Source organism: Oncorhynchus gorbuscha, linkage group LG23, assembly GCF_021184085.1.
Source record: "Oncorhynchus gorbuscha isolate QuinsamMale2020 ecotype Even-year linkage group LG23, OgorEven_v1.0, whole genome shotgun sequence".
Lineage (NCBI taxonomy): Eukaryota > Metazoa > Chordata > Actinopteri > Salmoniformes > Salmonidae > Oncorhynchus > Oncorhynchus gorbuscha.
Genome location: NC_060195.1, coordinates 65,617,110 through 65,631,495, shown reverse-complemented (window position 1 = coordinate 65,631,495; position 14,386 = coordinate 65,617,110). Strand labels below are relative to the sequence as shown.

The 14,386-nt window shown below is 41.7% G+C and overlaps 1 protein-coding gene across 1 annotated transcript; it reads left to right on the top strand.

Annotated features, from left to right (window-relative positions):
• Positions 1-7,719: 7,719 nt before the first annotated feature.
• On the top strand, positions 7,720-13,574 carry LOC124010799 (zinc finger protein 25-like). Its single transcript, XM_046323471.1, has 2 exons — positions 7,720-8,203; positions 11,639-13,574. Exons 1-2 carry the CDS (start codon positions 7,888-7,890, stop codon positions 12,178-12,180), a joined length of 858 nt encoding a protein of 285 aa, XP_046179427.1. The 5' UTR covers positions 7,720-7,887; the 3' UTR covers positions 12,181-13,574.
• The last annotated feature ends 812 nt before the right edge of the window (positions 13,575-14,386 follow it).

Genomic DNA, 14,386 nt, shown 5'->3' with positions numbered 1-14,386 from the left:
CGGCTATTAATTGACCAAAACAAACATACGTTGCACGGATTGAACCAGAACCGATATGTAAAAACAACATTTGAATAATCAAATAATTATTCCGTTTCTCGTTATTTGATCTTTACTTTAGACAATAAAAACAACCTGTTTGTTTGATTTCAGATTTAAATCAAATAAAGGAAGAACGACCCTTTACTATTTTTTATCCTTTCATCTCAAACAGGAAATATTTTTGCCCAAAAAGTACACCGACCCTGTGTCCAACTTTCATCACTTAAACGCTCCAGTCAGATTTAAGCTGTGTGTGCAAAAGGGATTTATTTACAATCATAGCAATCAAACGAGTTAAAACGACATGTATTGTTGGAAAATGATCTGGCGAGTTTAATAACGGCGAATTAAGCTTTCTCATTCCTTTATTGCATCACGTTAGCTCACACGAATTATTATTTTGATGAAACCGAATGTGGCTTCTTACGTCGATTTTCCTTAATTCTCTCGATAATGTTATAGAGAAAGGATAAATGTGTCAACTCCTCTCTTGCTGCGCAAAACATTTTTGGGGATGGTTTTTAGGCCTCGTCCGTGTGTTTCGATTGGTCATTGATCTGGAAATGTTATCTCAACCTGGCAACACTAGAAAGAAGCAATACTGCATAATTGTTGTTTACCAAGGCTGTGGAGTAGACGCTAGCCTAGGCTCATCAGACAGAGGTTTAAACCAACATTTCTTTGATAAAACGAACAGCTAGACTTTCATAACCATCGCCAATATGTCAAAACTACAGTTGTTTAATGTGTTCGTCACGGAGCGCTTGCCGGGAGCTGCTGTGGAGAAGATTATAGCAGAGTATCAGGAAGAAATCTGCCGTTCAGCAGAGGAGATCGAGCGCCTACGGAGGCTGTTGGACATGGTTTTCCAACCAGAGATTAAGTTACACGGAGCAGGTTTGTAGCGAGCTACAGTTGTTATCACGAAGATATTTGATTTGTAGATTAACGTTACAAAACTTCATTCATGTGCCAGTTTGTAATATGCGCACTCTGAACGCAACATTGCTTTCTTGAATTCAGGGTAGAACGACTGCCCCCACCCATGGAAGCCACGACGTTCGAGTCCGTTTCCCTGTGCTTGACATACGCAGTCTCAGTCAGGATAGCATGAAGTACAAAGACTGCACCGTTTTCCACCTGCATCTCCATCCCGAATCTCCCCATTGCCCCCCAGCAACATTAGCCTTCATTTAGGCCATTGCTTATATGTGTATGGCACACTATGTTGAGGTAAAGATCGGAGTGTAATGCTGTATAGATGTCAACCCCAATACCTGTTCATGACATCGTCATCAATCAACTGCATTACAGTTAACTAAACTACTGGCCACCACCACCTATTTCTATATGCTAACTATGCTACCAGTTTATACGAATGGGAGTTATCATTTAGCAGTCACTTTTTCCCGAACCTGAAAAGTGACAACTGATACATTTTATGCAGTGAAAACACCCAAATATATCCAAATCTTATTTTAGTAACCACATTGTGGGCCCGTTACAATCCATCAATCATGGTGGATTTGACAAAGATCCACCCTGTTAGATCAGATTTGTTGAATGTACGCCAATCCAGCATCCTATCCCCCATGGTCTGCTACCATTGACCTCTTTACCACATCTATCCCAATGACATATATACACTGCTCAGAAAAATAAAGGGAACACTAAAATAACACATCCTAGATCTGAATGAATTAAATATTCTTATTAAATACTTTTTTCTTTACATAGTTGAATGTGCTGACAACAAAATCACACAAAAATGATCAATGGAAATCAAATGTATCAACCCATGGAGGTCTGGGTTTGGAGTCACACTCAAAATGAAAGTGGAAAACCACACTACAGGCTGATCCAACTTTGATGTAATGTCCTTAAAACAAGTCAAAATGAGGCTCAGTAGTGTGTGTGGCCTCCACGTGCCTGTATGACCTCCTTACAACACCTGGGCATGCTCCTGATGAGGTGGCGAATGGTCTCCTGAGGGATCTCCTCCCAGACCTGGACTAAAGCATCCGCCAACTCCTGGACAGTCTATGGTGCAACGTGGCGTTGGTGGATGGAGTGAGACATGATGTCCCAGATGTGCTCAATTGGATTCAGTCCATAGCATCAATGCCTTCCTCTTGCAGGAACTGCTGAAACACTCCAGCCACATGAGGTCTAGCATTGTCTTGCATTAGGAGGAACCCAGGGCCAACCGCACCAGCATATGGTCTCACAAGGGGTCTGAGGATCTCATCTCGGTACCTTATGGCAGTCAGGCTACCTCTGGTGAGCACATGGAGGGCTGTGCCCCCCCCCCCCCAAAGAAATGCCACCCCACACCATGACTGACCCACCGCCAAACCGGTCATGCTGGAGGATGTTGCAGGCAGCAGAACGTTCTCCACGCGTCTCCAGACTCTGTCACGTCTGTCACATGTGCTCAGTGTGAACCTGCTTTCATCTGTGAAGAGCACAGGGCACCAGTGGCGAATTTGCCAATCTTGGTGTTCTCTGGCAAATGCCAAACGTCCTGCACGGTGTTGGGCTGTAAGCACAACCCCCACATGTGGACGTCGGGCCCTCATACCACCCTCATGGAGTCTGTTTCTGACCGTTTGAGCAGACACATGCACATTTGTGGCCTGCTGGAGGTCATTTTGCAGGGCTCTGGCAGTGCTCCTCCTGCTCCTCCTTGCACAAAGGTGGAGGTAGCGGTCCTGCTGCTGGGTTGTTTCCCTCCTACGGCCTCCTCCACGTCTCCTGATGTACTGGCCTGTCTCCTGGTAGCGCCTCCATGCTCTGGACACTACGCTGACAAACCTTCTTGCCACAGCTCGCATTGATGTCCCATCCTGGATGAGCTGCACTACCTGAGCCACTTGTGTGGGTTGTAGACTCTGCCTCATGCTACCACTAGAGTGAAAGCACCGCCAGCATTCAAAAGTGACCAAAACATCAGCCAGGAAGCATAGGAACTGAGAAGTGGTCTGTGGTCACCACCTGCAGAACCACTCCTTTATTGGGGGTGTCTTGCTAATTGCCTATAATTTCCACCTGTTGTCTATTCCATTTGCACAACAGCATGTGCAATTTATTGTCAATCAGTGTTGCTCCCTAAGTGGACAGTTTATTTTCACAGAAGTGTGATTGACTTGGAGTTACATTGTGTTGTTTAAGTGTTCCCTTTATTATGTACAGTGTGTGCAAATGTAGAAGATTAGGGAGGTAAGGCAATAAATAGGCCATTGAGGCAAAATAATTACAATTTACCATTAGTATGTATGCACTACAAGTTTGGCACACCTGCATTTGGGGAGTTTCTCTGATGTCTTCTATGCAGTTCCTCTCATCCTCTGTCAAGTTGGATGGGGAGCGTCGCTGCACAGCTGTTTTCAGGTCTCTCCAGAGATGTTCAATCGAGTTCAAGTCCGGGCTCTGGCTGGGCCACTCAAGAACATTCAGAGACTTGTCCCGAAGCCACACCTGCATTGTCTTGGCTGTGTGCTTAGGGTCGTTGTCCTGTTGGAAGGTGAGCCTTTGCCCCAATCTGAGGTCCTGAGCATTCTGGAGCAGGTTTTCATCAAGGATCTGTCTGTACTTTGCTCCATTCATCTTTGCCTTGATCCTGACTAGTCTCTCAGTCCCTGCCGCTGAAAAACATCCTCACAGCATGATGCCGACACCGCCATGCTTCACCGTAGGGATGGTGCCTGGTTTCCTCTAGACGTGACGCTTGGCATTCAGGCCAAAGAGTTCCATCTTGGTTTCATCAGACCAGAGAATCTTGTTTCTCATGGTCTGAGAGTCTTTTAGGTGCCTTTTGGAAAACTCCAAGCGGGCTGTCGTGCCTTTTTACTGAGTAGTGGCTTCCGTCTGGCCACTCTACCTTAAAGGCATGAATGGTGGAGTGCTGCAGAGATGGTTGTTCTTCTGGAAGGTTCTACCATCTCCACAGAGGAACTCTGGAACTCTGTCAGAGTGACCATCAGGTTCTTGGTCATCTCCCTGACCAAGGCCATTCTCCCACGATTGCTCAGTTTGGTGGGGCGGCCAGCTCTAGGAAAAGTCTTGGTGGTTCCAAACTTCTTCCATTTAAGAATGTAGGCCATTAGGTTCTTGGGGACCTTCAATGCTGCAGAAATGTTTTGGTACCCTTCCCCAGATCTGTGCCTCGACACAATCCTGTATCGGTGCTCTACAGACAATTTCTGTGACCTCATGGCTTGGTTTTTTCTCTGGCATGCACTGTCAACTGTGGGACCTTATGTAGACAGGTGTGTTCCTTTCCAAATCATGTCCAATCAATTGAATTTACCACCAATCAAGTTGTAGAAACATCTCAAGGATGATCAATAAAAACAGGATGCACCTGAGCTCAATTTCAAGTCTCATAGCAAATGATCTGAATACTTTTATTTTTAATACATTTGCAAAAAAAAATTTTTTTAACGGTTTTTGCTTTTTCATTATGGGGTATTGTGTGTAGATTGACGAGGAAAACAATTTAACAGAACCTGATGGAGAGGGCTTCAGAGTACCACAACCAACCTGTGATCAGCCCCTCTCAGTTCATCCAGACTACTCTGCTGCAGTGGAGAATCTATATCAGTGTAGACAATGTGGCAAAAACTTTACACGTAAGGGAAACTTAACCTTGCATTTAAAAATACACACAGGAGAGAAACCTCATCTGTGCAAACAGTGTGGCAAAAGCTTCATCCAGAAGGATGATTTGAACAGACATACAAGGGTACACACAGGAGAGAAATCTTATCTGTGCAAACAATGATGTGGCAAAAGCTTCATCCAGAAGCACGACTTGACCATCCATACAAGGGTACACACAGGAGAGAATCCCTATCAGTGCAAACAATGTGGCAAAATGTTTAACCAGAAGCGACACTTGACCATTCATTCAAGGATACATACAGGGGAGAGACTATATCAGTGTAAAGACTGTATCAGTGTAAAGACTGTGACAAAGCATTTAACCAGAGAGAGACCATATATCTGCCCTGTATGCAAGAAAGGTTACATCACATTAAGCTATTTAAGATGTCTTAAGCTATTTAAGAAATCTTACCAATGCAAAGAATTTTACAAATGCTTTGGTTATAAACATCGTCTAACATCACATACTAAAGGGCATAAATTATATTACTACACTGAGTGCAATAACAGCCTGAAATGAAAACAACAAATTAACATTTTGTCATTGTGAATTTCTTAATACGTCCAACTTCTGAATAATTATGTTCTGTTTTCTGGCAATTGACAACAGAACAAACTGAGTAATGTGTGTTGAGGGGAAATCACCAGTCAGCATCAGATTGGTAAACTGAATCTAGCGCTCAGTTTCAGGGATCTTACCCTCCAGGACACTGCTGGCTACAGGAAGTCCTCACCACTGTATCTAGCACAGAGCACACACTTGGATTTCTAAACAACAGGAGTTCCTATTCAATTGTTTAACAATGACATACAGGATATCTTCTATCTGTACTGATGGCTGTATGTTAGGATATTGAAGTAGCCTATTACATTTTTGACAATCTATATAATGACAATCTATATAATGCAGCAAATCATTTGTTTTAATAAAGTTGTTTTTTCAATGGATGTCATCGTGAAACCTTATTTTTCTCTGTTGAACATGATTTTTGTGCTGGTTCATATCAGGAAGGTTTAATACATCCTCAATTCCCTGCTTCTTACCCCCAACCCTTCCTGAACCATTAGGTAGATGGGAAACTATCTGAGCCCAGGTTTAATACATCCTCAATTCCCTGCTTCTTACCCCCAACCCTTCCTGAACCATTTGGTAGATGGGAAACTATCTGAGCCCAGGTTTAATACATCCTCTATTCCCTGCTTCTTACCCCCAACCCTTCCTGAACCATTAGGTAGATGGGAAACTATCTGAGCCCAGGTTTAATACATCCTCTATTCCCTGCCTTTTACCCCCAACCCTTCCTGAACCATTAGGTAGATGGGAAACTATCTGAGCCCATATTCATAAAGGCTCAGATGAGTGCTGATCTAGGATCAGATCACCTCTGTAATTTAAAATGCAAAACTGATCCTAGATCAGCACTCCTACTCTAAGACACTCTGTGAATAGAACCCCGTGTTACTGGTTTGGGTCAACATTTACCTCCTCACAGTTGATTTAAAGGTGTACCACAGACAGTACAGTATGAAGATGGGCATAAACTGTCCAAATAGAAATCCCTGATCACACTTCAAGGCGATGTTGGCTAGCTAAGCTCATGTGCAGAAACACATCATCGGGTCGTCTCGTGCTGAATTACACGTGCTGGCCGTCAAAGGCGCTCCTTCCATATAAAGTTGTTTTTGATGAAAATGAAAACGTGTCAGTTTGTCACAAGGAGAAACACTTTAGGTGACAGACAGTGACACATTCAATACTGCCTTGTACACTTTTGCCCGCATCTAGCTTATCTAAGGTGTAATTATTAGTCCAACAGTTGCAAAGAGTTTCTATTGGACAAATACAGGTATGTTTATTTCTGTTTCATTCCATCTGCATCCGTTTTTCCATCTGCAAACGTTTTTCAACAGAATCGTCAGATTGAATACAGCCCTGGTCACGCTGAAACACAGTTCACTTTCATAGTAGCCACATTACATACCTTCTCGCATCTGTGCTCTCCTTCTCTCACCTTTTCCCTTCACTTATGGATTTCAATGCACAACACATCCGCTGTATGTGACCAGGTGAAAAAACCTCTCCAAGCCAAACCATATCATAACCCACTACACACAGCCTACATCGTTGTCACCATATTAGCTAAAGTAACATCATAGTCAATGTAGCTAATAGAAATAACAGGTTAGTAAACTCGCTACAATCATGCAGTAATGTTGCAGTGTACAGTCAGTAAACTGTTTAGCACTTACACCGGTGGGGCCCAGTGGTAATAAATGAGTAAAACCAAAAGCTTACCTTGACTTGGAAGAGCTCCAGTGTTGTGTTGGATAGTCATAGCCAGCTAGCTAACATAACATCCCTCTGTTTGAGTAGGCATTTTCTAGCTAAGCAAGTGAAACAAAGGAAATGACAGTCTCCCTCTTTCTTCTCCTTCATTTTGGAAGAAATGAAATTGTTAAAAACTGTTAAACTATTGTCTTTCTCTCTCTTTGACTGAACTACTCACCACATATTATGCACTGCAGTACTAGCTAGCTGTAGCTTATACTTTCAGTACTAGATTAATTATCTGATCCTTTGATTGGGTGGACAACATGTCAGTTCATCCTGCAAGAGCTCTGATTGGTTGGTGGACGTCCTCAGGAAGTTGTCATAATTACTGTATAAGTCTATGGAAGGGGGTGAGAACCATGAGCCTCCTCGGTTTTGTATTGAAGTCAATGTACCCAGAGGAGGACGGGAGCTAGCTGTCCTCAGGCTACACCATGGTGATACCATACAGAGTGCTGTTGAGGCTACTATAGACCTTCAATGCAAAATTGTCTTTTAATACATTATTTTGTGACGTGAATATATTTAGTATAGTTTCATCTAAAAAGGATCACTTTTTAATGTTTTACTATTTAAATTTGTATAAAATTCACTGAGGATGATGGTCCTCCCCTTCCTCCTCCTCGGAGCCTCCACTGGTCCATTGTTGTCCAAAGTTGCTTGTCTAGGTGTCCCGTCCTTCCAGGTTGTTGGCCTGAGGTAGGACTATATAGGTTTAAATAGTGGAATAGGGTGGTGGGGTTGTAATGAGTGTAGGGTTAGATGGTGCCGTATTTGACCTTTTTCATGTAAAGTATAATGGATTTATACTCCAGTCTAGTTGGTGGCGGTAATGCAACATTTATTGGATGCCAACCGCCGTTAAACCTCATCGAAGAAGAAGAAGACGAAGAACGCTAAGCAGAATCAGAGAGGTTTCAACCAACATTTATTTGATAAAGCGAAAAGCTACTTTCATAACCATTGCTAATATGTCAAAACTACAGATGTTGAATGTGTTTGTCACGGAGCGTTTGTCAGCGGCTGCTGTGGAGATATTCGGAGCCGTGGAGAAGACCGTAGCAGAGTATCAGGAAGAAATCTGCCGTTCCGCGGAGGAGAACGAGCGTTTACGCAGGCTGTTGGACATGGTTAGCAAACCAGAGATAAAGTTACACAGAGCAGGTTCGTACAACATTCTGTTGTTGTAACGAGATTTGACTAATAGACTAGATTCATGTTTATTTTCGAATTTTTTATTTAATCATGGAGTCATTCGTGTGCAGGGTTGCCAGGTCTAGCTAACATTTATAGACAATGACTACTCAAAACCTGCATAAGGCCTGAAAACTAGCCCCAATTGGGGGGGGGTAGGTAAAAAAGGATTTGCCACGTTTATCCAATAAACCCTTTTTCCATAACGTTATCGAGCGAATTAAGAAGGAATATTAACGTCACAACATCAGAATCAAAATTCGTTTTCCATGAAAATAATCAGTATTCTGAGCTAACGTGATTGTAATCGAGGAATTTTAACATGTCGCAAGAGGAAAGATAAATCGCCCTTATTAAACTCGCCAGATCATTTTCCGTGAACGGATGTCGATTTAACTCGTTTGACTGCTATGATTGTAAATCAATCCCAGTTGCGCATGTGTATAACTTTAGATAAATCCGACAGAAGAGTTTGAGTGATGAAAGTTGGACAGAGGATCACAATCTCTGCTGCAAGACACACTTGGACGAACTTCAGGCTATTTTCTGTCAGTTGTGTCCCTACGTGCCAGCAGGGTTGGGTAGGTTACTTTCTAAATGTAAGCCATTAGTTACTAGTTACCTTTCCAAAATGTAATCAGTAATTTACCTTTGGGATTACCCAAACTCAGTAACGCAATATGTTTTCATTCCGTCATGTTCCCCTTAAGAGGCATTGTAAAGAAGACAAATGTATGTTTAATTTATTTAACCTTTATTTAACTATTGAGCCACATCTATTGCAGAATAAAACAATGTTACATTTTACATAGCTGGCCATATATGGATGTTAAATTTTACTTTATAGGGTTGGTTATGTCGTCTTCTTCTAACTATTCACTTTCTACTACATATAATAATAAGGTTAAATTATAAGCTGTGAGATCACAATTGATAACTTCGCATTTAATTAACTAAACATGGACATTAATAATTAATAATAGCACAAGGCTACAACAAAAATAACCTGAAGTTATAGGCTATTTATTAAATCCGTTTGCCAGCTCCAGATATGCTACACAAGTGGCACAAATGGATTTGCAATGACTGCAATGATATCTTCATTTCAACTATTTTTGTATCAAATGGTAGGAGGCTACAGTAGCCTACAAATCCATAGAAATTAGTACTCTACTTGATGGCCAATGTGTCATTCTACACATTTTGATGTTTTTTTTTATTGTGGACTTTTCCCGGAGAGGGAGTTCCATAACGGCCATTTCAAATGTCGACTCGCGCAGCGCTAGAAACTCAAGAACTGCTGCTCTGTCACACCTCCTTCCGGCCCTCCCCAACACTCATTCAGCAACAGCCTCCCTCACTGCATCATAGTCAGCAGCAACCGGTCACAGTAAAAAAAAAATATATATACATATATACATTTTTTTTTTTTTTTTTTAAGGAATGCGATGGTGGCCGCAGTGCAGGCCAAAAACCTGCAGCCCGCGAACAATTCACCAGCAAAATCGTTTTCCAAGTAGCCCAAATGTCGGGGAAAACCATCGGCATGTGGCAACCCTGCTCATGTGACACGTTGTGATATGTTAAAAAGAAGAGGCTGTACGAACACGCCTTGTTCCCAAATTGATGACGTGTGTCGCGCAGTTGATATTCGAGTGGAGACGAATGGATTCGGTTCAGTCAGTCATCCTGGTGATACTAGTTTATGCTGGCGAGTTGTCAACAGCAGCATTGCGCTAGTTTAAACATGTAAAAGACAGTGAGGTTTATTTCGATGGGCGAGGGAGAAATAACTTGTGGTATTGGTCACCATCTGGATATCACCCTGATACGCCAATTAGCTAACGTATCGACAAACTCGATCCATTGGAATACTGCGTTGCTTGATCTTATTTTAAAGAGCGCTCCGTTAGCCACGCCCCCAGGCCGTTGCTCGGCATGTTGCAGTGGGACACGTTTTAATAGGAAGAAACGCCTGTCAATTTAAAATTGGACCGCCGTGGTTCTGTGTAGCGGTGTTATGCTTACATATCCGAGACCAGTGTATTGCAGGTAATTTCGTCTGATTTAAGTGAAATATATTTGAGTTGGTAACAGGGAAACAATGCTGAGTCCTATACAGTTTGAGGTTTTACTTATTAAAACGTGTCCCAGTCCAGTTTGCCAATCTCTGCCCTCTGGGCCGTGGTTTATGGAGCTCTCCTTGAAATAAGCTCACCTAACTGGATCCGTTGGAATACGGCTTTATCTCACTACACCGTTGTGGATGAACAGTGCAAAGTTACTGTAATTCCCACTGGGCAGAAGTTGCTTCACCGTGCATCTGTATCACATGTCGCTGGCGGTAGCTACTTGGTCAATTTGTTCCTTGATTATATTTCAAGTAGGATAGCAACCTGCATGATAAATAATGTGTAATTTTGGTAGTCACCATGATGGAGTCTACTGCTCAACAGGGAGAGTTGCACCGCATCCCGGCAACAACAAAACGGGGCACAGTCTGTCCTTCAATCTTGATTGCCGAGCACTGCTGTCCTGCAGTAGGGAGAGGGAGGTAGCTAGATAGTTTAGCCAATATCAGGCCAGAGTGACAGCTAAAGCACATTTATTGTAGTGATTTTCACCGAAAATGTACAACTGTGGCAACGTCTACATAAAACAAATCAACAATGGAATGAAGTCCCAACTTCGGCAAACAAGTTTACAATTCTCGACAGGTTACGTGGGTACAGTAAGGATGTTGTTTGGTGACCCGTTACAAAATAGAACTAGCTAGCTAAGGGGGGCTGATTAGGACGACTGACTGAACCGAATCCGTTCATCCCTACTCAACTCTGCACGACAAACGTCATCAATTTTGGGCACCAGGCTTGTCCGTATAGCCTCTCCCATGCTAAAGAGCTTCGTCTCTTCCTCGGTCGTCACTAGATAACACAGCCACAAAGTCTTAAATAACCCCTCCTATAGACTAGTCAACGAAATCGTCTTGTTTTTGAGCACAGAGGGGGCTTCCAAACAACATTTCTGATACTTTATTAAAGCTGGAATATGCCATTTTCTGGCCAACTGACCAAATTCAGATAGAAATGTAGTTATAGATCTGTCATTCTCATTGAAAGCAAGTCTAAGAAGTGGTAGATCTGTTCTATATGTGCTATGCACATTATCTGCTTCCCATTCTTAAGTTTATTTTTTTACACAAGCTTCAAACAACAAATACAATATTTTTGGTTATGGAAAATATATTTCACAGCAGTTTAGATGGTACAATGATTCGCTACACTATACTTGCTTGTTTTGTCATTTAAACTGAAATAAGGAAAACTATTAGAATTTTAGCAACCAAGAAATGACTGAGCGATTTCTGCATAGTGCACCTGTTTACAATATATTGTTTCCCTCCAGACTTCCAGGTACTGACTCCCGCCGTTCACCCTGAACAGCAGAACTGTAAGCAGGAGTGGAGCCCCAGTCTGGGGCAGGAGGACCCAGAACCCACACAGATTAAAGAGGAACAACAGGAGTTCAGACTCAGTCAGGAGGACTCACCTCAGCACTCACATCTTTACCAAAACCAAACTGTGGATGATGGAGAGAGGGGTATTCTACCTATAATCATAACTGAAGAGATCAAAACAGAACCTGATGTAGAGGACTACAGAGTAGCAGAACCAACCAGTGATCTGCCCCTCTCAGTTCATCCAGACTGCTCTGCTGCAGTGGAGAAACCATATCGGTGTCAACAATGTGACAAAAGCTTCACACGTAAGGGACACTTGACCATCCATTCAAAGATACACACAGGAGAGAAATCTTATCTGTGCAAACAATGTGACAAAAGCTTCATCCAGAAAGGCGACTTGGACAGACATACTAGGGTACACACAGGAGATAATCCATACCAGTGCAAACAATGTGGCAAAATGTTTAACCAGAAGGAAGCTTGACCATCCATTCAAGGATACATACAGGGGAGAAACCTTATCAGTGCAAAGACTGTGACAAATCCTTCAACCAGAAGATGGAATTGATATTGCATATGAGAGTTCACACAGGGGAGAGACCATATAATTGTCCTGTATGCAAGAAAAGTTACATGGCATTAAGCTATTTAAGACTTCATCAGCGTGTTCACACCGGGGAGAAACCTTACCAGTGCAAAGAATGTGGAAAATGCTTTGGTTATAAAGGAAGCTTGAAGTCTCATATGAGCACTCACACAAAAACTTCAGCCTGAAGTGAGAACAACAAATGTTTACTCACATGAATTTCTTGTTACATCCAACTTGTAAATAATTTGTTATGTTCTATTTTCTGGCATTTGACAACTAAACAAATGTAGTTATGTGAGAGGAGTGATAAAACATCAGTCAGTATCAGATTCGTAAGCTCATTTTTGCTCTCAATTTTTTTGGATACCTACTGGCTAGGACAATGAGGGAATTTGACAATGCTGGCCCGGCTGAAAAGTGATTGCATCCTTTTTGAAACCAGGCTGCCTCACGGGCATGAGCCACTCCTCCCTCACCACTTTTGCCTGGTCACATGACAGGCCATAGTCCAGTGCACCGCGGTTCAGCCTAATCAAACTCCTGCACTGCACACACTTGGATTCCTAAACAACAGGAGTTCATATTCAATTGTTTAACAATGACATACAGGATATTTGGGCCACTATCTGTACTTTTGTCTGCATGTTAGAATATTGAAGTAGCCTATTATGTCTTTGTTGACTATATAATGCAGCAAATATTTTGTATGTTAAAAATTATTTTAAATAAAAAAAATGGGGGGGGTGTAGATCTGCTTTAATATTGCAGACAGATTGTGGTTTTCAATGTAATTGTCTGCATCATTTCCAATCCCCCATAAATGTTTTTGTGTTTTTTTATATATATATATATATATATTTTTTTTAAATATATTTAATTTTATTATTTTCCTCTAACTCTACCATCCCTCCCCTAATTGTAGTAAACTAATGAACAACAACACTTAGGCTTCTACTTCCATCTTATATATACACTATATACATTTTACGGACACAGTATATTTTACAATAGTTATCTTTTGTTTGTTTTTAGTCCCTTCAGCAACCCTCAACCCCTCCCATATATCTCTGAACACCATCCAATGTTGATTTCTATTTGCCATATGTTTTCCAACTGTACTGTTTCACATATGTTCTGAAACTCACACATTTTACGGACACTGTTTATTTTTAGTCCCACCCTTCAACTCCACTCAACCCCTCCCATCTATCTCTGAACACCATCCAGTTTTGATTTCTATTTGCCAGACCAAAGGACAGATTTCCACCTGTTTAATGTCCATTGCTCGTGTTACTTGTTCCAAGCAAGTCTCTTCTTCTTATTGGTGTCCTTTAGTAGTGGTTTCTTTGCAAATTCAACCATGAAGGCCTGATTCACGCAGTCTCCTCTAAACAGTTGATGTTGAGATGTGTCTGTTGCTTGAACTCTGAAGCATTTATTTGGGCTGCAATTTCTGAGGCTGGTAACTCTAATGAACTTATCCTCCGCAGCAGAGTTAACTCTGGGTCTTCCTTTCCTGTGCCGGTCCTCATGAGAGCCAGTTTCATCATAGCGCTTGATGGTTTTTGCGACTGCACTTGAAACTTTAAAAGTTCTTGACATTTTCCTCATTGACTGACCTTCATTTCTTAAAGTAATGGACTGTTGTTTCTCTTTGCTTATTTGAGCTGTTCTTGCCATAATATGGATTTGGTATTTTACCAAATAGGGCTATCTTCTGTATACCACCCCTACCTTGTCACAACACAACTGATTGTCTCAAACGCATTAAGAAGGAAGGAAATTCCACAAATTAACTAGGCACACCTGTTCATTGAAATGCATTCCAGGTGACTCCCTCATGAAGCTGGTTGAGAGAATGCCAAGATTGTGGAGGGATGTCATCAAGGCAAAGGATGGCTACTTTGAAGAATCTCAAATATATTTTGATTTGTTTTACACTTTTTTGGTTACTACATGATTCCATATGTGTTATTTCATAGTTTGTCTTCACTATTATTCTACAATGTAGAAAATAATAAAAAGGTGTGTCTAAATGTTTGCCTGGTGCTGTATATAACTGGTATATATAACATTATATTGGTTGCAAGAATTTTGTATA

What these genes read in the sequence shown, in the direction of transcription:
- LOC124010799 (XM_046323471.1), top strand. Translation starts at nt 7,888, where the DNA reads ATGCCAACCGCCGTTAAACCTCATCGAAGAAGAAGAAGACGAAGAACG. An exon ending in GATAAAGTTACACAGAGCAG is followed by an intron (nt 8,204 to 11,638) that starts GTTCGTACAACA and finishes GTTTCCCTCCAG; the next exon opens with ACTTCCAGGTACTGACTCCC.